The 27,064-nt window shown below is 38.6% G+C and overlaps 3 protein-coding genes across 3 annotated transcripts; 1 reads left to right on the forward strand and 2 right to left on the reverse strand.

The window, feature by feature from the left end:
• Window positions 1-167: 167 nt before the first annotated feature.
• Window positions 168-7,033, reverse strand: LOC111608991 (proteoglycan 4-like). The gene is made up of 15 exons (XM_023336124.1): window positions 7,016-7,033; window positions 6,832-6,935; window positions 6,519-6,635; window positions 5,546-5,659; window positions 4,895-4,954; window positions 4,429-4,491; window positions 4,063-4,170; window positions 3,720-3,944; window positions 3,499-3,594; window positions 3,339-3,425; window positions 3,127-3,266; window positions 1,994-2,153; window positions 1,731-1,829; window positions 1,509-1,643; window positions 168-551 (listed from the first exon to the last, which is right to left on the reverse strand). Exons 2-15 carry the CDS (start codon window positions 6,905-6,907, stop codon window positions 355-357), a joined length of 1,677 nt encoding a protein of 558 aa, XP_023191892.1. The 5' UTR covers window positions 6,908-6,935; window positions 7,016-7,033; the 3' UTR covers window positions 168-354.
• A 3,536-nt stretch (window positions 7,034-10,569) lies between these two features.
• On the forward strand, window positions 10,570-17,461 carry dusp12 (dual specificity phosphatase 12). The gene is made up of 9 exons (XM_023336125.1): window positions 10,570-10,739; window positions 11,491-11,755; window positions 11,914-12,027; window positions 12,329-12,447; window positions 12,553-12,652; window positions 12,805-12,896; window positions 13,110-13,189; window positions 14,388-14,495; window positions 17,164-17,461. The coding sequence occupies exons 2-9, from the start codon at window positions 11,493-11,495 to the stop codon at window positions 17,368-17,370; spliced, it is 1,083 nt and encodes a 360-aa protein (XP_023191893.1). The 5' UTR covers window positions 10,570-10,739; window positions 11,491-11,492; the 3' UTR covers window positions 17,371-17,461.
• A 106-nt stretch (window positions 17,462-17,567) lies between these two features.
• On the reverse strand, window positions 17,568-18,796 carry LOC102231922 (tripartite motif-containing protein 65-like). Its single transcript, XM_023335223.1, has 2 exons — window positions 17,744-18,796; window positions 17,568-17,699 (listed from the first exon to the last, which is right to left on the reverse strand). Exons 1-2 carry the CDS (start codon window positions 18,794-18,796, stop codon window positions 17,568-17,570), a joined length of 1,185 nt encoding a protein of 394 aa, XP_023190991.1.
• Window positions 18,797-27,064: the final 8,268 nt, after the last annotated feature.

Raw genomic sequence — 27,064 nt, forward strand, 5'->3', positions numbered from 1 at the left:
CAAGGGCCGCTGTCCTGCTGTTTTTAGATGTGCCACAGGTACAAAACCCTGGAATGAAATGGTTTAATGACCTCCTTGTGTAGATCAGTTCTCCAGAGCCTTGCTAATGACCTAATTATTCTATTCAGGTGTGGTGCAGCAGAGGCACATCTAAAAGTTGCAGGACAGCGGCCCTTGAGGACTGGAGTTTGACACCCCTGTTGTATAGGAAGACGGAAAATCGGATGGTTCAAATTTGATAACTTTTACATCATCTAAAGTGTTGAAAAGCAGTGAATTACTGCAAAAAGCATTTCTTTAAGTACATCCTGTTATATCTTGATGCAGAAAACCAGTGTTCTCTGCTGGAGGCGCCTATGGACAACGCAACCAGAATCTGATAGAATTAGTCGGGTGGTGGGGGTTCTGGTTCTGACCTGCCGGGTTGGCAGGATTGGTCGCCATGATGAGAGGGCTCAGGATTGGGTTGGGCAGAGGAGTGAGAGACGCCGGGGGGTCGGGTTTGACCAGAACTGGCAGGTCTCTTGTAATCTGAACTCTGAAATAGAGAGCTGTGTAGACAACAAAGAGTTCAGGATTACACGAGGCTCCGTAATGATTAAAAATGTGTCATTAGATGATAGTTCTGCAAAAAACAAACAAAAAAAGGTAATGTAACACTTTAAAATTAAAGCTGAAAAATTCACAATACATTGTCAAATTACATTACACTATTTTTGTTTATAAACCTTCAATATTCACTTTTTTTTAAATCTCCGTTATTTGTTTTTTAAGTACTGATCTCTCTGAATGCTTATAGCAAACAAAGGATTTTTTGCTTTGATATGCCAGTGACTATGGCACATCACTGCTTTTAATAGTCGGTGTCTTGAAACTATTCCAACCCAGTCAATTTCTCTGTTTTACTAGCACAAAACAAAAAATCAGGGTTTTTATTGTGATTTATTGCTCTATAGCAGCAAATACTCCCCTGGTTGCTCTGGAGGAGCTGCAGAGATCCACAACTAAGGGGGAGAATCTGTTGACAGAGTTCAAGACCCAGATCTTAGAGCCAGTACTTCAATGGAGTGGCTTAGAAACAAGGTTGTTCATGTTAGAATGGCCCAGTCAAAGTCCTAACCTAAATCATAATCTGCGGCAACCCTGTAAATTGATTTTTGCAGATGCTCTCCATCCTATCTAAGTTAATTTCTAGAGCTTTGAATGGCCGAACTTTCCAGACTCTAGATATGAAAAGCTGGTAAAGACTTGGTGTCATTGCAGTAAAAGTAATTTCTACCTGGAATGCTTAAAGAAATATATGCCACACTTTTCATCCTCTTATGTATAAAACGGTTTTGAAAACCACTTAAAATTGTCATTCCACTCATGTTGTGCACTGATTTGTGTTGGTCCATTACGTGAAACCTTTTGAAATACAAATTGTAAAAGGAAGTCAAGGGGGTGTGAAGACTGTTGAGGACTGTGTTTCACGTTGTGGTCTACATCCAGATCAGACTGGTACTTACGTCCAGAGAAGACAAAGTGTTGGTACGGGTTGGTGCTCTGGGGAGCGGGCATGGACAGAGCGGAGGTGACGGGGGACGGGAAGCCCGTCAGAGAAACTTTGATGTTGATCTCCCCGCTCAGAAGAACGTCTGCTGCTAAAATGAAAACAGCGTGAAAGTGGATTAAAGCAAAACAGATGCAACCTTCTTACTTGATTGCATCAAAATATCTGTTTTACCAACCGGCCTGTTGGGCAAAGTTTTTCAGCATGGAGCTTCTTGGCTGGTCCCTGCAGGACGCAGAGCTGCCTGGGAGGACGGTGAACCTCTGCATTATGTCTCCTAGAGGCCAGACAGAAACGACATTTATTAGTTTTAACAAACCCAAGCAGTCGCTGTCTGAAACCAGTCCATCTGTCGTATCGTCATCTGGACACGATGATGCGTAGATATAAATCTGTTGGATCCTCTTAGTGTTCACATTACTGTGTCTGCTTCCTGCTCACCCGGCTTGAAGAAGAAGATGGTCTCCAGTCTGTTCCTGGTGGCCGGCACCACCAGAGCAGCGCTGATGGGTCCTGTCAGACCTGGAAACTCAGAGGTCAAAGGTTTCGGGTAGCCAGGCTCCACCATCAGGTTCTCATCTAGACGCCAGTACTGGTCTCCCTAGGCAACGGACAAAGAGCTGATGAAAAACTCCCATCATCATGAAGTAAGCGGCTTAAATCAGGTCCGTCAAACTTATTTTAAATTTGGGTCACATGTCAAAAAATGTCTTTGTTTGTGGCAGAATGTAGTGATAAAACTACCTATTGAGAAATTATTAAAATATGAATAAATAGATGACTACATTTGTCGAGAACCTTTTGAAATTAAGCATTAAATATCTGCAGTATCTTAATTTGGCCATGTGGAGATAAAACTGCAATGATTTAATTGGTAAAATAATATTTTGTTTTAAGGATACATGTTGAGATAATTCAAGGCCATGTTCCATCACATAAAAGAACCAAAATTTTATTGATTATTAGTTAATTTGATGAGACCAAGGATTGGAAGCGTCTCGTTGGGTTCACAAAATCTGACACATTTTTTCATGGCATAAGGCAAAGATCATAACTATGGTCTTAACCCTTAATGTGAAATAAAATGTGTAATATTCAGCATAATAGAAAAAAGGCTGAGGTCGTATGAGGTCTTTAAAGCCAAATTGTTTTGCTACTTGGCTTTCAACAGTGCTAAACTGCTCTGATGTTAACCTTTGATAATACTGATATTTTGCAGGATTTGTCTAAGGCAAAAAATACACAAGTCATGTTTTGTACTATTCCTCCTGCCTGAATATGAATTTATAATCCAGATTGGACTCTTTTCTGATTCATAGCTCTTCTTGAGAATCTTATTTTTAATTTAATGAATCAAATATTCATAGGAGACAAACTCTTGTCATGATCAAACATGCTAACTCGAGTCAAGCAAATCTCAATCTCGTTGTAATCTGTTGATGACAATGACAAATAAATCTTATCTTATCTTAAAATAGGTTTTTCATTCAAGGTGTTGGATTCAGCTGAGACATCCAACAAGGTCCAGGTCTGATAGGATGTTAGATGTGATTGCCTCGTTTTGAGTTTAATACCTTGATAATGTAGGTGTTTCCATTGCAGTCCATTCGTGTGAAGACCGTATCGATGGGCGATGAGACCCCCAGAGTCTCTCTGATGTTTTGCGGCGGACCAATGGAGCCTCCGGCGGAGTCAACAGCCCAAAACAACTCACCTGCAACACACACACTTTACACACTTTTATCCACAATTACTGAAATCACCTGTTGATGATCAGACAGCTGACCTTTAAATATCAGTACGGTGCCATTGCTGAGAGCGGTCAGTCCGTTGATGGGGGATTCACTGCACAGGTCGGCATTCGACATCATTCCTACACAAACACATGCAGATAAATTAGCAAGAACCCATTAAAAGGGACACCTTGATAAGATCACTAACCGTACCTGTCCCAGGTCCTTCAGGGACTCTTTGTCCAACAGAGAGACCCAAAGCCTGGGCCACATCCAGCAGGGTGCTGGGTCTGGGTTGAGCCAGACCTCCTGATGGGAATAAAAGAGCAGAGTCCTTATTTTTAAACAACAAAAAGCTAATTACATTGACTATTAAACCATGAAGAAGTAAATGTGAGAGAAAAATCTATCAGTTTTGGAGGTTGTGAGCTTACCTTGACTGGGCCCAGATGGATTGAGGCTGCCTGGGGTGATCACCAGCTGGGCGTTTAGTTTCCCATCTGAAGCTCCATGGGTGGAGGAGCTAACAGGAACTCTGCCATCCAGAACCGGAGCACCGTTGCTGGGCCGGGGCAGGTGAACTGCTGAGAGCTGATGAGCCCCACCCAGAGAGGTAGACACTTGCCCGGGCAGCGGGCGTACCGGGGTGTTACTTTCACCTGCAAGACGGCGAAGAAATGAAAATATCTTTCAGCTCTGATCCAAGATTCAACAAATAAAACTAGAGATGGGATTTAATTCTAAATATTGAAGAGAGTTAGGCTTATAGATGTTTACCTGGAATGGCAGGATTGGAGCCCAGTGAGCCAGTTGGCAGAGGGTTTATGGGGCCGAATCTTCCTGAACACTGACCTCCAGGGTACTGAGGACAACGCCCACCTCTGCCTTTAGAGGTTAACAAGCAACAACACAGCGTTGATCACCATAGAAACGTGTTCTGACTGACGTGGCTAACTCTCAAAATGTTTGCAGATATCCACAGTGAATTCTCCTTTCCCTTTTAGACTATTTGTGTTGACTATAAAACAGATTAACTCCAAGTGATAGGATAAGCACAGCATAATTGTTTTTAATTTCAAGTTTATAATTACATTTCATTGACAAAAAATAAAGCCATTTTTTGACTTTATCACATCGATCTACCTGTGTACCATTCCTCACTCTCACTGTTGGAACTATGCCGACTCCTGCCTGGGTTCCTGTTTCCTGGTAAAGATGAGAAAACAAAGCACAAGTAGGTGAACACAACAGTTATTTGGTAGATGTAACATGTTCAGAAAGAACCTCTGTTATTCTTTATTCAAGGTCTACATTTTTACAAAAATGTGTTTTTGTCAGTTTTCTGAATTGATGCTTTTGTTTCTCTGAACACTGTCTGACTTCAGTAAAGTCCTATATATTCTCAGTGTGAGACTTTGCAAAGTATTGGGGGATAATAATTAAGAATTTTAATCCAAAATCTTAATTTTGGATTAAAATTAATCCAAATTAATCAAAATTAATCCAAGTTTTTTGTGGAAAACCTGCAAACTAATGACTGATAGAAAAGTACATTTTATTTATTTATTTTTTTAGTAAAACTATCGCCAACATAAATATTTCTACTAACTGGAGACTGTGGTCCTCAGAGGTTGGGGGCCGCCTTGATGTGGGACGTTCACATCGGCATCTGTGGAAACAAAAGCAGCATATTAGCAAAGTTTTGCTGATTCACCAATAATTCAGCAGCATGAGTTTACAATTCCTAGCAAAAGTATCTATACCTCTTCACATTTTGGCCCATCCAGCCACAAACCTCTATGATTTTTGTTGGGATTGAACTTTCTACTTGCCACTTTTCTATGAAGAGCAGGTTTGTTGTGTGCACAACTAAAAATTGTTCTGTCTGCAGTTTCCTCCACCTGAGTTGTAGATCCCTGCAGCTTCACCAGAGTTACTGCAGGCCTCTTCGCTCCTTCTCTGAATAATGTTTTTATTTTCTGGCCTGCTCATAGGGGTAGATGGCCATGTCTTGCCAATGCAACCTTCCTCCAAACTGTCTGCTTTGTCTTTGTTGTGCCACGAATGTTTTCTAATTTATATGTGAATTCTTCAGAACAGCTGCATTTACACTTTATATGTAAAAAAAAAAAATCAAAAGTGTGTCTTTTTTCTCATACCTCCCTATTATGTACTATAGTAAATTTTATGTTAAAAAAAAGATAAAAAGTTTGAGGTTTATGAAGAGTTTTGCCCCAAAGGAATACGAGGAGGTTCCTACCGCAGTGCAGCTGGAAGTCCTGGCAGCAGGTGTTGTATTGGACGCACAGAGGGTCGCACTCGCACATCCGACCTCTGCTGAACGACTCACCGCAGCGGCCCCGACACGACGGAGCTGAGAAGACCCAGAAACACGGATCAGCTTCCATCCGTCTGAGTCAGCTGGGTTGAATGGTTATTTAACTAACATGTTATGAGATCAAATGTTCAGTTCTCATAGAAAAATGTTATTCTGATCAAGAAACAGATATTGATGCGTAAAAGGCCTCTAAAATTATCACTTGAAGGTGACAAGTTTTCACTAAAACAAAGCCAATCCTTTTAAAGGAAGAGTATTGTGAAAGATTTAAACATTAACATGAAAAATCCACAAAATTAATGAAAAGGTCAATTGGTGCAACTAACTTATAAAGAGTCTAAATAGTTTGAAATAGAAACAGCTGTTTAAAATAGTAGTGAAAACCTTCAGTCAATATCTAGAAATACATAAACACAAAATAAAGAGGAAATATTAATTTAGGAATCTTAAATCCCAAAGAGGTTGGGGAGATTTTTAGATGAGTGGACAAGAAATCAAGAGAAACTGGCAATAGAAAGTTAAAATGAATTAACTGGAAGAAGACTGAAGGAAACTAAAACAAAGCATAAAAGAAGCGTAGCTATCTTTAGTTAAAATAATAGCCTTTTCACATAAAATATCTATCAAATTAGTTATGTTTTCAACCAAAAAGGAGGTCAATAAAGATTTAAGAACTCCTTGTGATGTGTATTTACGTATAACTTCCATCTTGAGATGCGTTGCTGGACATGAAGACAGGAAGGAATTGAACCCAAAATTAAATGTGGTGAGATCCAGATGCGACATTCATATTCATGATACAATATACTGAAAAAAAGTCTATACATTTAGACTATAAATTTTACTTTGACGTGTGCAAAAAAAAAAAAGGCTCTGGATGCAGTCAGTATCTTACTGGAGGTGCAGGTAGCCAGAAAATCAGGGCAACACTCTTTGTGCTGCAGGCAGCTGAAGTCACAGGTACACTGCTGACCTCTTGTGAAAACCTCCCCACAACGGCCGACGCAGCTGCCTGAAAACAACAGAGTTAAACATAATTCACAGCTTGGAAAGTCCTGAAATATAACAAGATAAATTATAAGTGAATAATATTGGGAAACATGATGTACAGATGAATATTAGATCTAAAATTCATTACACTCTTTAGGTCTTTTTTTTTTTAAACATCAGAAAGTCCAAGTTCAGTCCTGTGAAAGTGTCAGACTTACCTTGTGCAGCAGCAGCAGCATAGGTCGCAGAAAGGCAAAGCAGCAGAAGCTTCAGTTTGGTCATCATCTTCTCCATATTATGTCTTAATTAGAACAAAATCTGACTGGGACAACGATAAGGACACATAAATTATAACGATAGGAGGAAGAAAGTGATAGCAGAAAAGAGGTAACCGTAAATTACCTTCTTTATGTATCACTTCTCTCCTCCTTCTGCCACTGGGTCAGACTGTCGGACTTTTATATGAGGAACAGGATGACGCACCAGATCTGGAAAGCCACTGACACAGGACACTTTTAATTACCATCACGAACACACTAACACTACACCCTCAGACTAATTAAAAACTGTCTAGGTGTTTTTAAACGTCCTACGCTGCCGGTAATGCTTCCTGCGCTTGATTAGTTGACTGTGAGCAGAAAGTAAGTTATTTCAAAGTACTCTAATTCCTTTCATTGGTATTCATATAACAAAAGTTTAGGGACATGTTTTAAATGCCATTTAATACCTTTGAAGTACTTGGAAATCTCCTTGTCATTTTGCCTCACAAATAAAAACAATGAAGTCCCTTCATCTTTTTCATTTGAGGTCTCCAGTTACCTATGATCCCACTCCCAACTGTTGCCCTTGGGTTAAAATTTCCATTAACCAACCAGTTTAAATGACGAGGAACCAGAGCCAAAACTGAAATAATTTGTTTTCGAACATGTTTGTGGTGGACATTCGATTGTTCATCTCAGTTTTCAGGTCTTAAACATCGTCTCGGAGAGGTTGGCTTTTTTGGCGGAGCCAGAAATAAAAAATTGATTATTTTATTACATTTATTTATATAACACATTTTCTGCAACAAGGCAGTAGAAAGTGCTTTACATGAATTAAAAGGAAATACAAACAAAATAAACCAACAGAAAGAGTAAAAGAAGAAAAAGCTAATATTGTTGATCCAAAGTAAATAAACTATATACTCCTATTCAGGGTTACCAGATAAATATAAGTAAGTATCCTCTGGTCTAATTCCTTTTCTGGGTTGGGAGAAAAGGAGTCTAAAATTGCTAAAGTAGTTTTTCTGGGTTCCAAGTTCTAATCCGTGTTCTGTGTTGCTAAATAAGTGTAAGTAAGTAAGAAAGTATCCTCTGGACTTCTGGGATACTAGATAAGTATAGGTATTCTCTGGTCTTTCAAAGTGTGCTCTAAATTTGTAAAAGTAATGAGTACGCCACAGTTTCTAAGTAATAATAAAAGCTAAATGTTCCTGTTCTGGAAGAATTTTGTCTGGATTCTAAGTTCGTTCTAATGGGTTGCAATAATAGGAGTCTCTCTGCATAATAATCTAAAAAAATAATCTAATATTGGTCTAAATAGCACAAAACAGCACACAATTATTATGAAAAGTATCAGAAGTAATTAAAATGAAATTAATTCAACACAGATTGTCTGATGGTATTTGTGAGATATTGCAAAAGCAATAGAGATGCATTTATTGTTAGGTTTTTACAAAAAACAAATACAGAAACACGAGCTTGAAGAAAAGCTTTTGACTTTTAATCTGAGCCTCATAGCAACACATATACTAATTTATGAAATATGACTACATTTTATAGGCATGATTTCAGACCCTTTCTGTTAAAGAATAAACAACGTTTTCATGCTTCCTGCCTATACAATGAGAGATCACGCATAGTTACTAACTGGTCCCCCGGAATAGTTTAATTAGCATACAGTACAAATGTGAACTTTTATAAGATATAAACACTGTAGCTGTTGGCAACAGTTGCACACAGAGAATTTAATCTGGTCAAATTTCTAAACTTTTTTTTATATCAAATGGCTTAAAATTGTGCAACTGTGCATCTGGTAGAGCAATAGCGCAAACAGTGTGAGTCAACAGAACAAACACACATAAACACACCCACTTATTTCCTATTCACCTGCTGAACTCCACTGTGTTTTCTGTGTGTTTGTCTTCATATACGTCCTTTCTCGCAGTTAATTATGTCTTAATGAGCGCTCAGGGATGGGTGTAGTCCCAGCAGGGTTGTACTGTATTGGTCAGGCGGTCAGATTAAAGAAGCTCATAAAACGTTATTAACACCCCACACTATGACCATTTACAGACTGTGGGTCGAAGGCTGGCGGGCGGTTCAGAGCACCGCACATGTTGTAAGTGTCAAGAGACAGGACACCAGACAGCCATCGTGTGTTTAAAGTGAGTGACATGACAAGAAGAAGCACATTTAATTGTTTTAAAATGAACTACAAAGTCAGACTGTTCACTGCAGACATAATGTGCCTCATTCTGTCTGTAGCTGCTATAATAAGAGTCAACAGAATAACCATAAACTTACTTCATTCTGTTTCAGAGGTAGTAACTCTTACATTACCTAATGTTCTTGGTATCTTCCTCCCTGTTTCTGCTCTTTGGTTTTATAGTTGAGGTCACTTTCATGGTGAAGTTTAATTTTTCCAGTGCAGAAAGAATGACCTTTCTTTTGTTTACTAATGACTTCATAAAATGAGCACACTGCGACCGTTTTTATTTAAAATGTCCTATTTTATAACTTTATTTCTAATGTATTATTCTTGCCCAATTGAAGAGGAATTACCTAACACAATAAAAAATGTCTTCCTGGTGTGTTTTAATAGATCTTTAAAAAACTTTTTATTTAAACGTAGATTTTGCTTTTCTTTTTATTGGCTGTGAAAATGAGCTTCTAACTATATTTATGTAGTTTTATGCATTATTTTGCTACTTTACATTTTTCAAAACATCTTTTTTTGTGACAAACATTTTATTGCATCAGCATGTCACTGAAAACATCAAAAATCAAACTTTTATTAAAACAACATTTATTAAGTGAGAAAAAAAAATAATATTAAGATTTTTTTTTTTATTAGTCTGATTTCGGAATTATTAACCAGATAAATCGACCAGAAATATTTTGTGTAAAATGTATAAATCAGATGACACATGCAAACAAAGAAAAAATAAATGTGTTTATCCTTTTAAATGATGGAACGGCTACAACTTCACAATAGACAAATTATACAAACGTGGATGTATCTCTAGTTGGAGCATGTATTGTCTAAACCTTTCCTAAAGTAGAGTGAGGTATTTAGAAATCCAAGTGATGCATTTATTTTTGAGTTTGTTCATGAGTTTACCTTTCGCCAGGGACGGGCCGTTTGGTCTTTTATTAACTAAAGAAAACCTGAACGTTAATTTTCAAATCTTGTCAGAATTTCTTTAAGGTATCTAGATTGCATGTTTATCTGTTATGTCTTGTTAGTTAATTAATTGTCAGATTAGTGTGATTGCTAATAGTTCAGTTATTGATTCTTTAGTAACTACTTGAAATGTAATCATTCAGATAACAACTGAGGTTTTAGTATTACGAGAATAAATCTGCTTTCATAAAATATGTTTTATTCTTTTCATTCAACTGTGTCTCTGTAAAAAAAGAAAATTTACCCTTTCAGACTAACAGACCTTTATCAGTCAGAAAGATTTAAAGACTTGAGACCGATGAAAATATTTTTGTCAAAACACAATAATATAATTATAAATACATACTGCTGTCCCCTTTATTTATTTATTTATTTATTTATTTATTTATTTATTTATTTATTTATTTATTTATTCATTCTGAACAGAGGGTTTTCCAAAATAAAAGAAACCACATAAGACCGGAACACAAGAGTACGTTCTTATGTTTCTGACCGTACTCTTTAGGCGACGAACCAAACACCACCGTATCATGCTGCTGTCCTTCGTTTGCTTCTGAATTTGCCTCGGCTTTTGTTTATTATATTCGCTTCCACTGTAATCGACACATTTATGCTCAAGGCTCATCAGACCAGATTGAAAGCTGCATATTTTGTGGGGAAAAGAAATAATTTATTTAAACAGGTGGGTCTGCAGACTAACACAGCATGCTTGTTTACTGTGATTAATTTAAGATCACAGTTTTCATCCGAATAGTCCGTCGCAACGTCTTTGAAACAAATGAGCAAACAACTTCACTATTTTAGATGTTTATCGGCACAAAAAAATAATTTTAGCGTAATCTTTTAGCTTTACATTTTAATGTGTTTACTTAAATACCCACACTGCTGTGAAAGAGTTCGCTTAGATTATAATTATGGATCAATCATAAAGTGATTAATCTCATAAATTATGTTTATGCATTTTAAACAAATCTGTAGTTCAGGATTTTGTAGAGGGCATTAAAACATGAACATTATTTAGGGTTTCTGTTATATTTTACACCTTAGAAAGAAATTCTTCGCTCAGGTTCAAAGTCACTTTAATAATTAATTTTGTTTTTCACACGAAATAACAAACTTGTTTAATGCGGTTTTGAAGGTGAAAATGAGCTCCTTAACTGAATATTGAATGTACAAGTTCATTTTCTCTGCACTGAAGATGCCTTGAAAGGTTTTTAGAACAAATTAAAATACTTCAGTAGCTGAAAATGATATGGGTTTCATTATTTAATGCAAATTATCCTAAAGTTCCACAGTATTGTAAAGGTGCTCAAACAAGACAACAGATCAGATCCAAGATTGAATGAGGCCAAAAGCAGAATAAGTCTTTGAAGAAGCATTCAACTAAAAAAATAACATTATCCAACAACCTTTTTGTTTTCCTCTCTCTGCAGCCATGCTGCTGGTGGACGCCGGTGTGTACATTGGCACTGCGGGCGACCTGATCGACAGGCAGGCGTTGGACGCTGCGTCTGTTACTCACGTCCTGTCTGTGGACTCTGTGGATCCCGGGCCGCTGCTCCCTGCTGAAGGGAAGCTCTCCAGGAAGTGGATCGACGTTCTAGATGAAGCCGCGTCTGACCTCCTCAGTCACATGGATGCCTGTTTTGTCTTCATTGAGGAGGCGGTTAAAGCGGGTGGGGCGGCACTCGTTCACTGGTGAGGTCAAAGGTGAATTACTACACCTTTTCTCCTGCGAATTGTCATTAGATTCTTATTTTCTTTAAATCGAATCAAACACTCCCTGCTCTCACATCAGCGAGTACCTGTTTCTCTGTTGCTCTTATTTTTATTCACTGTTTTTACACACGTTCCAGCCAGGCGGGTCGGAGTCGCAGTGCCGCCATCGTAACGGCGTATCTGATGAAGAAACATCAGCTGGGCTTCACTGAGGCCTACAGCAAACTGAAAAGTCTCAAACAGGATGTCCAGTGAGTGCCTGCTCTGTGCCCATCGTAGAGATACAACTTTATTTGGTCAGGTTAATACTTATGAAATTCATGTCTAATTTCACACGAATGAACAAACTAATGTTTTGTTGTCTCGATTGAACCAATGTGAGCAACTTTTCTTGTATAAAACTCCAGAAATGTCCAGATTACAGTTACAGATAGGGACTCAGAGGCGTGCCTCTCCTTGTTGTTACAATGAGAGTAAACGGCGAAGTTAGTTTTCACCCAACGATGCAAAATTTCTGCTTCCAGTTGTTAGTTTCCAGATGTATGTTTTCAGGGTGAACAGTGGCTTTGAGGAGCAGCTGCATCTCTATGAAGCCATGCACTGCGAAGTGGACCCATCCAGTCCTTCCTACAAACAGTACAGACTGCAGAAGGTCACAGAGAAATACCCAGGTAGACCCAGATGAGAAACTCCTTGCATTTGACGCAGCTCGTCATTTTTGCGTTTGTTCTTTTTTCTCTGATTGTTCCTTCTCCCTGGTCTGTTCGTTTGAGCAGAGTTACAGCAGGGCGCTACAGAGTTGCCCAGGGAGATTTTTGCATGTGACCCCGCCCACTCCAACTCCTCTGAATTGTCTTACAGATGCAGAAAATGCAGGTAAGTTGACTTCACTCGCTTTCCTTCAACTTGCACATAGTTCAGTATGCTTTCTTAGTGAAACTGCTTCTGCTAAAGCGGCATCACAAATGCGCCTGCGTGTATGATGTTTCATGTTTATTTCTGCGTTGCCGTCCACTGTCTCTCTTCAGACGGACTTTGTTTCGCGGCTCCAGTATTCTCAGTCACTCTGTAGGAGAGGGAGCATCAGCCTTCAGTCACAAGAAGCCCAGTAACCTCACAGGTAAGAGTCAGTTCTCACTTCACAATGCAGCAAACACATCGTTGCCACCAAGCTGGATGCGTCTTTGTTCCTGGTCAAAGTGGGTTTCCGTATTAGTTGTAGCACTTGGGGGAAAAAATGCTTTTTATCCACGTTTCAGGACATTATTGGGTGGACATGTTGATCTTGGATTTTCTCTCTTAATCTCTAACGTGAATTGTGGTGTTTTTTCAGGAGAAGTCCAGTGTACCTCATACTTCATCGAGCCGGTTCAGTGGATGGAGCCGGCGTTACTTGGAGTGATGAATGGACAGGTAAGACATCCTTAGAGCCATAACAGGGAAAAAAGGGACTCTGACCACAGAAACATGTCTACTTCTCATTGGTAAGAAAGTGTTTAGAGGAAAATTGTCCAAAAATATTGAATTATTTTGAGTTATCATATGTATACTAAGTTAGTAGCATAAACATTTTTCTTACCAGAACATACATTTTTTAATTTGACCATAAGTTGCATTGTTTTCCACTCTGAACTTAGTGATGCGTGTAAAAATATGCAATAAATATGTACAAAAAGAATGATCTTTTGTTGCAGCAGCACAGAAATCTCACAAAGATTACTATACTGTTTATTCAGTGGGCAAAAAACTCCTGACAATTTCTTCTTTTTACTGAGCAAAAACACATAATATTTACTGATTCCTTTCACAAGGAACAACACAACAGAGGCAACATCACAGACAACATGGATAAAAATATATATATCTAAAGATTAGAAATTTTTTAAAAATAATTTCATATATAAAGAAATATTCTGGTCATTAATGTAATTTAAATATGAATCAAGCACTTTGTAATTATTATTTAACTTTTTTACGTCAATTGGAGTATCTGGGAACTTTGAGGAACTTTCTCCTCGCTATTGTAACGAAACATTATGCATCGTATATATAAGGTTATTGCAACGGTTTTGAACCACAGGGACATATTTTCTGAAATATCCTCCAGACAACTCAGTAGTTGTCTGGAGGATAAGTGAGCTCTTGCAGCCCTACGCTCCACCCAGAGCCCTGAGAAAAAATTGGCCAGAGCCAGGTTGAAGACTAGAGGTGACAGAGCTTCCTCTGTGCAGCACCCAGACTGAACAGTCTTCCTCTCTCTGTCAGTTGGTCAGTTTAAGTCCAGACTGAAAACTCACCTATTTCCCTTCAAAAAAGGGAAGAAAAAGAAAGAAAGAATTTAATTGATTTGAGTTTTGCGGAAATTGCTGCAGCTGAAATTAAGTATGTCTGGGTTTTCCTTTGTATTAGCATTTTACGGCCAACTTTACTATTGCATTTTGCTTTTCATCAAGCGTCATTTTATTTCTTATTTTATTTATCTCTTTATGATGTAATCATTGTGAAGCACTTTGGTCAGCTGAGGTAGTTGTAAATGTGTAAATAAACTTTGACTGGATAATATTCCTTGGACTTCACATAAAAAAACCACACCGTTTCTGTGTTTGTGCAGCTGCTCTGTCCAAAGTGTCGCTCCAAGCTGGGCTCGTTCAGTTGGTGCGGAGATCAGTGTTCGTGCGGCCGCTGGGTCATGCCCTCCTTTCAGCTGCATCGCAACAGGGTAGACGAGATCCGGCTGCTTCACATTCAGAAATAACACACACGCCCACACACATGCACACACACACGCCTCACTCGGGAGCCAATCTTGATATGGCTCACATTTGTGCTTTACATTTCTGTAATGGTAAAAATGAAAAATCCAAGAAAATGTAAAAATTTATAAGAACTATTTTCAACGAGTAACATCTATGCTGAGCATACATGTGACTGTAAATGTAATACACCTGCAAATATTGTATTTAAATAAAGAAAAATATAGTGGCATTCAGTAAACACATGTATGCCGTGTTCCAAATTATTATGCAAATTGGATTAAGTGTCATAAAGATTAATTTTTTTTTGTTGTGCTATTAAATTTATAGATGGTATTGTGTGTCAGGGCTCTTTGAATCACTATAATTAATTTCAGAGAGCTGGTTGATTAGTTTGTCTGGTGAGCTCAATTAAAGGAAATCTACTAAAGAAGGATGTTCCACATTATTAAGCAGGCCACAGGTTTCAAGCAATATGGAAAGAGAAAGAATCTCTGCTGATGAAAATCATCAGATAGTGTAGTGCCGTATGACAAGGTATGAAAACATTTGATATTTAAAGAAAACTGAAGCGTTATCATCGTACTGTGAAGAGATTTGTGGCTGATTCAGAACAAAGGCATAATGAGGAAGGTTTCTGTTAGACAAATTCATCGGATTAAGAGAGCAGTTGTTAAAATGCCCTTACAAAGCAGCAAACCGTTATTTGAAGCTGCTGGAGCCTCTGGAACCTCAAGGTGGAGGATCCTCCAGAAGCTTGTGGTGCATGAATCTACTATTGGGCCCCTAACCAGAGCTCACAAGCAGAAACGGTCTCAGTGGACCCAGTCGTACATGAAGATTAATTTTCAAACAGACTTGTTCACTGATGACTGCTCTGCAACCCTGGGTGGTCCAGATGGACGCAGTAGTGGATTGGTGGTGGACGGCCACCACGTCCCAACACGACTGTGCGTCAGCAAGGAGGTGGTGGAGTCATGCTCTGGGCCTAAATCATGGGGAGAGAATCATTGGTCGGCCCCTTCAGAGTCCATGAAGGTGTGAAAATGACCTCAGCAAAGTAGATGGAATTTCTGACTGATCACTTTCTTTCATGGTTCAAAAAGAAGAGTCGTAACTTCAGTAGCAAAATCATCTTCATGTATGACAATGCACCATCTCATGCTGCAAGGAATACCACTGTGTCATTGGCTGCTATGGGCATGAAAGGGGAGAAACTCCTGGTGTGGTCACCATCCTCCTCTGACCTCTGACCTCAACCCTATTGAGAACCTTTGGAGTTTCCTCAAGCAGAAGATCTGAATGCAGTTCATATCAAACCAGCAGCTCTGGGAAGGTTTTCTGACATCCTGCTAAGAAATTTAAGCAGAAACTTTCCACAAACTCACAAGTTCAGTGGAAGCAAGAATTGTGCTGTGATATCAAAGTAGGGGTCCTATGTTAACATGTACAGTAACTCGGTCTGTTAAGATGTTTTTGATTGAAATAGCTTTTGATTTTAGTACATGTGACCATTTAATGCTGCACATTCATAGAATGACCGTTTGCAGTTCCTTATAATCCATAAAATGTTTAGAAAATCTGCTGTGCATAATAATTTGGAGCAGTGCGTTTTGAGTTTGTTATTTTTTGAAAAAATTATTGTTCTTATGGGGAACTTTGTTCAGTAAAATTTGATTTATACTATAATAGTTCATGACTTGAAAATTATAATGACCATCATTTGCATTGACCATTTAAGAAAATCTCAGAAAATATCACTTGCATAATAATTTGGAGCACAGTGTAGATATTTCTTCAGTTGTGTGAATAAAGCTTTGACTTATTGATGGAAAATTTATCTCTTTACAGCAGCAATGTGATGTAAAGTGTTAAAAGTAAAATTTTTGCAGCTTTGCCACTTCTTTTCAAAACTGAAGGATCATCGTTATCTGAGAGTTTAACTATAAAACACAAAGCATTTTGCTTGTTTGCCAAAACGTTCATCTCATCCGACCAGAGCTCCTTCTTCCACTTAGTTGCTTTTTGAAGATGCTGTTTGTTTTCTAATGTTTTCCAACAAACCTCTGAGGCCTTAATAGAAGAGATCTATGCTAACGTTAGCTTAGCCACAGCACGGCAGAGGACTCTGTTTATCAATTAGGAGATTTTGGAAGGTAATTGTCGCACTAAAACTTTATTTTGGGACAACACAATAAAATGGGCTAAGTACACTTGCATAATTTAAATGTTTTTAGTAGAAAAGTAAAACGATGCACTATATGTTATCCCAAAAAAGTCCATCAAAAATGTTTGGTTGTCAAAATGAGAAGTAGAGGTTTTGTTTCAATCCACATTTCATTTTCTTTGTTTTTTTTTTTAATTTATAACCAAGTTAAAAGTCAGATGTTTTCTGAGATAAGTGCTGAGACATTTTTTACTGCTCTCCTGGAGTTGCAAATTTCAAGCATCTTCAGAAGACTTGCATACAAAGTAACTTTTTTATATAGAAGATGAAGACATATTTTACATCTATTTCAAGCATAGTTAGTTCTTTATCTCAAGTTTGGCTTTAAGTCCATGAATAAAACACTGACATTTCTGCCTCGTCTGTTTCCTTTTTAAAATAAACATGTTTTTTTCCCCCCCGCTTAGCAAAGAATCCACCTGCTCCCCTGGGAGACAAGAGCCCATTTCCTGAAAACTTTCAGCCCCAATCTTCTTCTATGGGAAGCAGCAGAGCATGGGGTGTTTCTGTTTTCATCCAGCCTGACAAGATGGCTCGTAAAAACTGTTAGCAGAACTCAGCAGCAGATCCATCACAAACACCGACCCAAAGCCCGGCATGTAAAGGCTGAGTGAACGTGGTTTGGACTCTGTGGAGGAGCTCCATGCTGTCGGAGACGCTGAAAAAGGACAGGCTCCCTGCTGTGTGGTCCAGGTACACGCCCACCGTGGAGGACTGGGGACCGGACACGCACGTTTTTACTCCGTCATGTCCGAATACAAAACAGTCTCTGTAGCACTCCAAAGCCCAGGACTCCTTGTTGCTCCCAAACTCACTCTGCCTTCCTGTTCTGCTCATCCTGCTGTACGCCACAGCAATGGTAACTCTCCCAGTCCGCTTCACCTCCCAGTAACAGCAGCCAGTAAAGCTCTCTGTGCTCAGGGCCTGAGTCCATTCCGTGAATCTGTCAGGATGAAGAGGACTTATGAATTTGTTGGTGCGTGTGACTCTCTTGTTTCCCAGAGACAGAAGCAGCTTTCTGTGGGCCGTGTTCGGGTTCAGGCTGACCGGATGGGAGCGCTGCAGGAAGTCCGCTCTGCTCTTGGGCTCAGCTGGTGACATCACCACATTCAGCTCCATCTCCATCACTGACGTCTTCATGGTTTCCTCATGAACAAAGCGCTTCAGTTTGCCTCCAGCTTCTGCTACCGCTGCTGTCAGATCCCTAAAGAAACACGGAGCAGATTCTTTAAATTTGAGCGTATCTGTGGTTTTGTCGGGTTTTCCCAGCAGCGAGAAGCTGTGGAGGAAGTGGATGTGACAGTCTGTGTGGGACAGCTGCTGGAGCTCCTCTTCTCTCCCTCTGAGCTCAGAGATCTCCGTCTCTAGTCTGGCTTTGTACTGTTTGATCTGACTCTCTGCGGCTTTCTGCTGCTTCCTGATCTGCTGCTTCACAACCAAGCTTCTTTCCTTCAACAGGTCGATCAGCTCAGCAAAAATCTCGCTGCTCTTCCTCACTGCCTCCTCAGCAGAGGCATCAATAGCCCCCATCTCCTGCTGAAGCTTCTTAATGTCTTCTTCTCTGTCTTTAATTTTCTCCTGAATCTCCTGGAGGTTTGAGTGAATCTCTCTCTGCTTCTCAGTCCTCTCCGATTCAGCTGACACTATGTCATCACCTTTATGCTCCTCCACTGAGCAGAGGCCGCAGATGCACGTCTGATGAGTGCGGCAGAATAACTTCATCTGCTCGTCCTTGTGATTGGAGCAGAAATCTTCACGATCAGAAGAGGAACAAAGCTCAGGTGCAGCTTGACTCTTTCCAAGCAGTTCTATCGCTTCTGCTAGCAGAGTGTTCCTTGCCAGATTAGGCCTGGATCTATCGCTCCGTCTGCATGCAGGACAGCTGTACGTGTCACTCGGCTCCTTTTCATTCCACCAGCGCTCTATGCAATTCTTGCAGTAGTTGTGCCCACAAGGAAGTATCACCGGATCCCCCAGTAGGTCCAGGCAGATCATGCAGCAAAATTTCTCCTTGAGCTCAGGATTTCCCTGATGAGCCATGTCAGCCAGAGTAAAACACGAAGGCGTTTAAAGCTCTCTGTGAGCCGACAGAACTAGAAGAAGAATTAAAACAAGGAATCCTGAAGGGGCTGAAGGTTTGATCAAGATAAACCTCATTCCAGACGGAGGAGCGGCGAGAGCTCTGTCAGTATGAAGTGCTGTACAAAGGTGTAAATGTTTGTGCCTCTTGAACATTTATTTTTCTATTTTTGTCACATTATAGCCCCAAACTTTTATTTCATTTAGGTTTTATGTGTAAGACCAACACAAGGTAATTTATCATTCCGAAGTGAAATGGTTTCTTTGAAAAGTGTGGAAACAAATACATTTGTCAACACACTCCATTGGTGTGATTTTAGATTAGAAATCCAGCCGCTCTGTGAAGATCAGAGAGATTTGTTAAAGAACATCACTGAACCAAGATGCAGGAAATGTTGTAAACACCCACAAGTTAAGCAGCTCTTCAGTGTTTGAACACACTGGTGTGGTGACAAGAGTAAGTCAAAAACTAAGGATTTGAAGTCTATCCAAAATATTTTTTTTTATAGAAGAATTGAAAAACATTTCATAACTGCACTTCAAATGATCTAAACATAATATAATGTTTCCCTATCTGTTGAAACATTTGTGTTAAAGGACAGAAAAAACTTCAACACATCTGTTTTTAAATGTTGAGATTTTTTTAGGTTGTTTGACTCCGAAATGTTACTTTGTCGTTAAACCAGTTCCTCACTGTTTTACAACCGCGTTGTTCTGTTCTCCAATAAAAAGAGACTAGAAATTCTGTTGAAAGTAAAGTAATTTAAAGCAATCACAGTTGAGCTTTCAATAACAAAGAAAATAAAAGATAACATCAAAGTAAGTTGTTAGTTTTTTAAGGACAATAAATTTAAAGTAAATTAATTGTGGGATAACACATTAACAAACCTAAGAATACACACAACTCCTAAAATACCACATGTAGTAACTTTACTATCTGTGGAAAGAGATATAAAATACTACAGTGTAGCACTAAAAGCACACGGATTCTTAAAGAAATGAACTGACTATGGGAAGTCAATAGTGATAAATCAAAACAAACTAAATATCCAAAGATCACAACTGGAACATATTAAAGACAAATAATACAGTTTTACTTTCAATTGCTGCAATTTATTAGCACAAAGGTTCATAGTTAAATAAAAATTACTCCTGGTGTTTCAGCTACATCCTAGACTGACGGTCCATGCAATGATTATGTAGGTAGAGAGAGAAAAGTACTCTGCCTTACTTGAAGTTTTATCCAATTCGTTTAATAAAACATTTAAAAACCTAAAACAAAGAAGCATAATATTGTTGAAAAACCTTGCTTTATTACAAGGTTTTTTTTTTCAGAGCATTTTTAAACTGTTTCAGTGTGTACTGTGGCTCCACCTAGTGGAGATGGTAAAATACATGTTTTATATACACCAGCTACAAACATTAAATGTTTTAAGACAGCAGAAGTCCACTTGGCTCTTTGCCCCTCATGGAGTTGCTGTTACCCTTTGCCCATGAGAATCTGGATTCATGCCTATGACTTTTTAACAGAAGCTCCCTCAAAATCCAGAATGATCCCGTTAACAAGAAGAAGCTTCCAGAAAGTGATGCCTGCCCTGACCAACATGTAAAGGTTCTGGGTTGTTTTGGGTTTTTCTGAGTTCTTAGTTCTGATTATTTGTTATCACACCTGAAACCCAGTCAGCAATATCTTTGAACTTGGCTCCTGTTTGCTCTGACTTCCTGTGTTCCCAGTGGTTTTGTAAGTTTACTTTTTTAGTCATCTTTTTTTAAATTATTAAATAATCACATCTACTCGACACCACTGCCTCATCTGCATTTGGGTCCAACTTCATCTCAACACAGTCATGACACGTTAAATGTATTTGACAAACACTTTTAAACGAGGATATAACTATTATGTAACTTAGAATGCAGTCCACTTGCCAGGTTCTGTCAGAAGGGGTAGGAGAATCTTGATGACCCAGGTTTCTAAGAACCAAAATAGACTGGGATGAAGATCTGACTGAAAAAAGTGTAGGAACTGAGGGTGGATATCAGAATGATGCAAAATCATTTCTTTTGGTAGGGAAACCTCCTGATACAATTCATCCATTTGCAGCTGCTCCGTGTGGTTGCTTCTAAACAAAGCAGTGGGCTTATGCACATATTTTCCAAAAACAGTGCTAGCATAACAATTCAGAATAATAATATTATATGAAAGTAAAGTAAGAAAAACCTTATTACTGAATTGTGAAGCAAACATTATGGTTGTTTGAACAACAGCAAGTTTATTCATAGCAGTCCAATGACATCATTCCTCTTATCTTCTATAACAGACGAACCTGAAGTGCTGGGCTAGTGAATTACAAGTGCATGTAATTGAATTAAAGAAAGTTCATGACGTCCTCGTGTTTTATTAGCTGAACTAGATCTGTTTATCTAAGCAGATCCTGAAAGCTCAGAAGTGTTGAAGATCCACGCCAGTGCTCCCAGTTGTATGGTACTGAATGTCTGCAGCATTTTGTCAGCAAATAAACCTGACATTTGACTTATTGTGATAATAAAATCAGTGATTCAGACACCAGATGTACTTGGAAAGAGAAAATGCAGATTTTTTTTCCTTTCACAAATGTTGTTGAAATACTTGAATCCATCATCTCTTTGTGATTTGACTATTAACCACAACTTTTTAGGAGGACAAGAATAATCAAGTTAACAGCACTTTAAGAATGAGTGTGATAACAAGGAAATCAATAAAAGCTTCTCCAACATGTTTTATTTACTGTTGCAGGCAAACAACTAGACCCACATTGATGTATTGGAGCGCTTGTGCTTAGCAAATCTCTGCTCTGAAATGTTTAAGAATAAGTATTTACCATAAATTTGCAGTGTATTTGTTATATACTTTCGAATCTAAAACACTTTTCTTCATTGAGTTTGACACAAAAATCTATAAAATACCTTCTAATGTGTAGTAAATAGTGAGAAAAGACATATTTCCAAATATGTCTTTTACGCACTGTAAATGTTTTTGGCATCAGCACCACCTTAGACTGGGACACGCATAAACAGCAAAACATACCAAAGGTTTATGTTGTGGTTGAAGTTGTTTTAACAGTTTGTGGTTTCTGAAACATTTTCTGAAAATTTGTAAAAGAAAATGTAAATTCTTCTACATTTTTGTGATGTACCTCCATGTTTGCACAGCAAGAAACTGCAAGGTTTGAATCCAAGTTGGGGAGTTTGTGTACTTTGGCTTTCTCCCATTATTGAAAATATTCATGTTCGGTCTGCCGGTCTCTAAACTGTTTGTGTGTGTGCATGATTATCTACTCTGTGATGGACTGGTAACCTGTCCACAATACCTGGTTAGCACTGGAGATCAGCACCAGGGAATTAAAAAAAATCTATAAATATTTTTAATAGACAATTCATAATTTTATTGATGTTTATTAAGAATCCTTGTTAACATGAGAGGTTGGAAAAAGTCTTCCTGATCTGATCTGGAAATGTGTTTATACTAAATTCACAAAATTTGGCGTAAACAAGATGAAAACCTGAATCCATCCTGCTTTACCTCAGAGGTTCAGGGTGGCGGTGGTGATGTGATGGTGTGGAGAATATTGTCTTTGCTCACTTTTCAGCCCGAAGTCCCAGTTACGTATCATTTGAATGGCACAACCCAAGGTTCAAGTGTGTAGACTTGAACCTAGAACTCAGTATGAACCAAAATCTTTGAGTAATATTTCTAACACTTTGTTCAATCTGTGGAATGCAGACATGAGGAGTTAAGACAATTCAGAATGTCAAAGGGCAACACAGTACTAGCAAGGTAAACCAGTATTTACACACCCTTTAATAGAGATATTGACTTTGGCTCAGTGGTAGAGTAGTCATCAAGGCTGTAGGGTGCGACTGCAGCTTGTGCTGCTGGGAAAGGCACTTAATGCTAAGCTGCCCACCTTTTGCTGTATAAGTGTGAGTGAATGTGTCTGTAGAGTGAAGCGTTTTGAGCGGTCAGTTTGACTGCAAATGTCCTATTTAAATTCAATCCATTTATTATTCTGTCAAATTGTTTAAATGTCATACATCATGACATTTAAACCATTTAAATGTCATGAAACATGTTTTTATGCCATCATCCGATTAGAATCTGTTCACTGAAGAATAAAAAGGTTTCGTGCTTGCTCTCTTAAATCCACAGATTCCTCTGGCACCGAGAGTCTGGAATGCTTTTATCTTGTCTATATTTTTGGCTGAATCTTTTAAAAACAGTGAAAGACTATTTTTATTTAGACTGTTTTCTGCAGAAGGCTCTTAAGCTTAAGAGTTTACATTTCTTGTCTCTTTAACTGCCTTTAAAATCGTCCGTCTCCTCTGTTTATGAAGGTTTTTATCTTTGTTTCTTACATGGTACTTTAACTTAAGCTCGGTGTTTGTAGTTGGACCTCTGCATGATGTATCAAGCTTCTGCTAAGGTTGACTACACAGCCTTTCATTTATTTAATTGTGCTGCTCAGATAAATCTTATTCAATTTTCCCCATATTTGCATCATCTTGTAACTTAAAATGTATTTTAAATAGCTGCTAAAATACATAACACACACATTTCTATTCATTAGGTATTTGTGCATCATTTTGCATAAACTAACCTGGTTTGATCATCCTTTTTGGGCAATGAAGTAGCTTAAATTTGTCAAATGTCAGCAATGCAATACAGTGATCCACGTTCTGAAACCTGATCCATTAAGGAGTTCCAGGTCTGGTGTGTTAACAGTGAAAGAGTCACATAATGGATCATGTGAGTCAGGTTTAATCCCCTTACCTTGGTACTCTGTGGTCTCCATGTGTCTTGGCTCGTGGGAACTTTGGACGGGAATTACACTCAAAAAGAAATCTGCTGTTCTTGTTGGGCCAAAGAGGAAAAGTGGTTATCACAATTTGTGGTCTCTGGCATTAAACGAGTTTTTGGCTGTCTTAAACAAAAGTATTTAAAAGAAGTGCAGTTCATGCAGTTTAGTGTGAGAACTCTTTCTTAGCTTTCCACATCACATTATTTTTGTTTCTTTTGCATTTTCTAGGCAACAGTCAGACTTCATAATAAGTATATTTTCCTCTGAGTGTGATTGAAGTGTGAATTAATACACATCGCCGTCCAAATATTCCAAGCTTTCATCTGATTCCTCGCTTTTATATGCTCAATATTTCTGCATCGTCTCCGTCTCCACAGCAGAAGCCAGCAGCATTATTTCTATCAGTGCCTTGGCCGTATTCGTCTCTGTCTGAGGTGCTCAAAGTGAAAAAACATATGTTGCAGCCTGATGTCTGGTTTGCACATTAGCTCTCTCCCCTGTCTCCTTCTCCTCCTCCTCTCATTCATCTCACATGTCCTGTTTCCCCTCTCCTCAATTAATTTTTCATTCCTGCCCTCTGTGCTCACTCTGTTCTGATCCGCTTTGCTGCTTTCTAGTATTTCCTCTCAAGCAGTATAGGGTCTCCATGGAAACTAAAACATTACAACACAAAGCTTTCATCCTTAAATTTATAAAAATGCTGAAAACATTTACAATGATTAAGTTAGACCAGGGCTTTCCCACAGTGTATCCCAGGCAATTATTTGCTAAATTACTCCACAAATGCACACAAAATGGCATCATTTATGCCTTCAGGCCTCAGAAAAATACTAACCAATGTAAAAATTTGTAAGCATCATCACTTTTGGGAAAATTTTCATTAAATTATGCCTACCACACACAAAAACGCAGGGTCGTTAAATTATTCAAACTCCTCTGAACGCATTTTGACTAGTTACTAGATTTCTTTGTAGCTGATTAACACACATATGAATTTGAAAATGTGGCATGCATTTGTATTGACATCCCTTACTCAGATATTCCTTAAATAAAATCTAGTGCAACTTCAGAGGTCAAACTAGTAAAACAAAATGTCTCAGTACGAATTCATATAAGTGCAGCTGAAAAAGTCTCATTAATCTTATTTATCAAACAGATAGAACTATTAAGAATCCAGCTCCATCAAATCCCTGCGATAAGTCAAAATGTAAATTAAATGATTTCAGGATAATGGCAGTCAGTTCTGAGCAGGATTATGCTGTTCAGATAAAAGGTGGAAATCTTTTGTATTGTGTGTAGTTGTTTTGGTAAAGACTGAAAGCACACATATGGAGGAAGATGATTTAACTTTCTAAACCCCACTGGCACTGACACACACCTGTTTCTAATGTTGAGCTGCATCTGTGGAACAAATCTGTACCAGAATCTGGAGAATCTGCTCCAAGTATTTTTTTTCTCTAAATAAAAAAACATTAACAAATCAATAGTTTCCCAGTGAGTCCTACATATCCATCAGACCTCATATACTTGTTTTTTTCTCAGCCAAAGAACCCAATGGTACTTTACATAGTCAAAAGCTTTTTTTTATATAACTTTACTCCATCAGTGACTGAAATGTTTTTCAAAGATAAACCCCCAAATAGCTTTTCATCTAAAAGTAATAAAACATGTTTTATGTTTGTATGATGTCTTTGCTTTCTGCCCTAAAGTCGCACTGACTTCACTTTGAGTTGAGAGTTTCAGGTCTAGTCTAGTTCATTCCCACACATTTCCTGTGACCTCTGACTTCTAGCTTCCCACTCAGCCTTATTTTCCCCTGCCGTGATATATTTTCATTCTTTTCCTTTCCCTCCACAATTTCTTACTCTAACCACCTCAGCCGCTCTTTGTCATTTTGCACAGTTAAATATAAATGACCTCTGGGTGACTGAGTGCATTCATGACCCGCATATCTTGATCCCCCATCATATCGTTCCTTTTTTGCCTCCAACTGTTTTTATTTTCCAAATTTAGCTCAGCGGCACAAAGGGATACACATTTAAACACCACTCCTTTCTTTGTTATATCCATGTGTGTGTGTGTGCTGTGATGCAGATGTTCTGTTTCTTTGATAGTACACCTTAAGTTTCTTATAGAGTGTCCAGATGTGCATGTGTGGTCCTGCTGCTCTCATGAGGTGGAGAGCTAATAGTTAAGGGACAGGCAGTTTTACAGAACACACACATGCCCCCATTGCGCTCGGCTCTAGGAGTCTGAATGAGCGTCTTTCTCCTGCATCCTGCTTGGTGGTCATTTACCGCACTCGCTCGCAGACCACCACTGAACCATGAAGCTTACGTAACTCTTGATGTCAACTCCTGAGGATTAAAAGGGCTTCAGTGGAACATTTCTGCAGGAATTCATGTGTTTGTACTTAACACGTGCATGTACGCTAGTCAGCCATTTTGAAGAATTATTTTCCCTCAGTCAGACACATAAAGTTTTTGCAATTTCTTTTCCACATTTTGCCTCATTGGAACTAAAAAATGTTTTTTGTTGGGATTTTATGTAATAAACTAAATGTCTAAACGCAACATAAATGTCAAGTTGTAGGAAAATAATTTATGATTTTAAAGGGTTTTTTTTTCAAATAAAGATATAAAAAGTGTCCCTTGTATTTGTGTCCCCCTAGTCCTTACTTGGACTAGGGGGACTAGTCCAAGTAAGCTTTACTAGAAGCATCTGCCACCAAAATTACAGCTGGAACTCTTTTGGGGTATTTCTCTCAGCTTTGGACGTCCAGAAAGAGAGCATCTGTGAATATTTGTTTTCAAATTACAGATAATGGTTTTAGGTGACTTTGATTAGGCCATTTTAACATTTTGATCGAAACTATTCCAATGTAGCCCTATATGCTTACAGTTCCTTTTGTGCTGGAAGGTAAACCTCTAGTCTAGTGAATTATTTTGACTCCACATGTCTGAAGCTGCAAAAGGATAATGATGTTATCCATGAAGCAGATATAAACTCCTGCTGCTTCAAACATTTTCTTCTGGTCAATCACTCACATCCTTTTCAGTCCATTTCACATTAAAAGAGGAAGTTAGCCAAGTTGAACCGAGCCAGGCTGGAGGGGCGTGCAAGGCCTGTTTGAATTACAAATGGCTACCCGTCACCCTGTTTGAATTTACATGAGGCTTTCTAACACATAAATGGCCTGGTCTGTGCCCCAAGCACTCCCAGTCGGACGTACACCAGCATCTGGGCTTATTTTCCACTCTGGGATTCTTCCAGTGGCTCTGCTGCTTCCAGGAAAACTAAATCAGCTCCTAAAAATAATGTCCACAACAGGCTGGACAGGCATGCAGATGACGAACAAAGAAAAAGAAACAGAGAAAGGCTGGAAAAGAACAGG

Source organism: Xiphophorus maculatus, chromosome 6 (assembly GCF_002775205.1).
Source record: "Xiphophorus maculatus strain JP 163 A chromosome 6, X_maculatus-5.0-male, whole genome shotgun sequence".
Lineage (NCBI taxonomy): Eukaryota > Metazoa > Chordata > Actinopteri > Cyprinodontiformes > Poeciliidae > Xiphophorus > Xiphophorus maculatus.

Bases quoted from the DNA above. Each gene is read 5' to 3' on its own strand.
- dusp12 (XM_023336125.1), top strand. From the start codon at position 11,493: ATGCTGCTGGTGGACGCCGGTGTGTACATTGGCACTGCGGGCGACCTG. The intron at 12,028-12,328 runs GTGAGTGCCTGC...GTATGTTTTCAG, and splicing joins AGTCTCAAACAGGATGTCCA to GGTGAACAGTGGCTTTGAGG. The intron at 12,897-13,109 runs GTAAGAGTCAGT...GTGTTTTTTCAG, and splicing joins GAAGCCCAGTAACCTCACAG to GAGAAGTCCAGTGTACCTCA.
- LOC111608991 (XM_023336124.1), bottom strand. From the start codon at position 6,907: ATGGAGAAGATGATGACCAAACTGAAGCTTCTGCTGCTTTGCCTTTCT. The intron at 3,595-3,719 runs GTAAGCTCACAA...TATTCCCATCAG, and splicing joins TCCATCTGGGCCCAGTCAAG to GAGGTCTGGCTCAACCCAGA. The intron at 1,644-1,730 runs GTTGGTAAAACA...TTTTCATTTTAG, and splicing joins AAACTTTGCCCAACAGGCCG to CAGCAGACGTTCTTCTGAGC.
- LOC102231922 (XM_023335223.1), bottom strand. From the start codon at position 18,796: ATGGCTCATCAGGGAAATCCTGAGCTCAAGGAGAAATTTTGCTGCATG. The intron at 17,700-17,743 runs GTCACACGCACC...TCATCCTGACAG, and splicing joins TGTCTCTGGGAAACAAGAGA to ATTCACGGAATGGACTCAGG.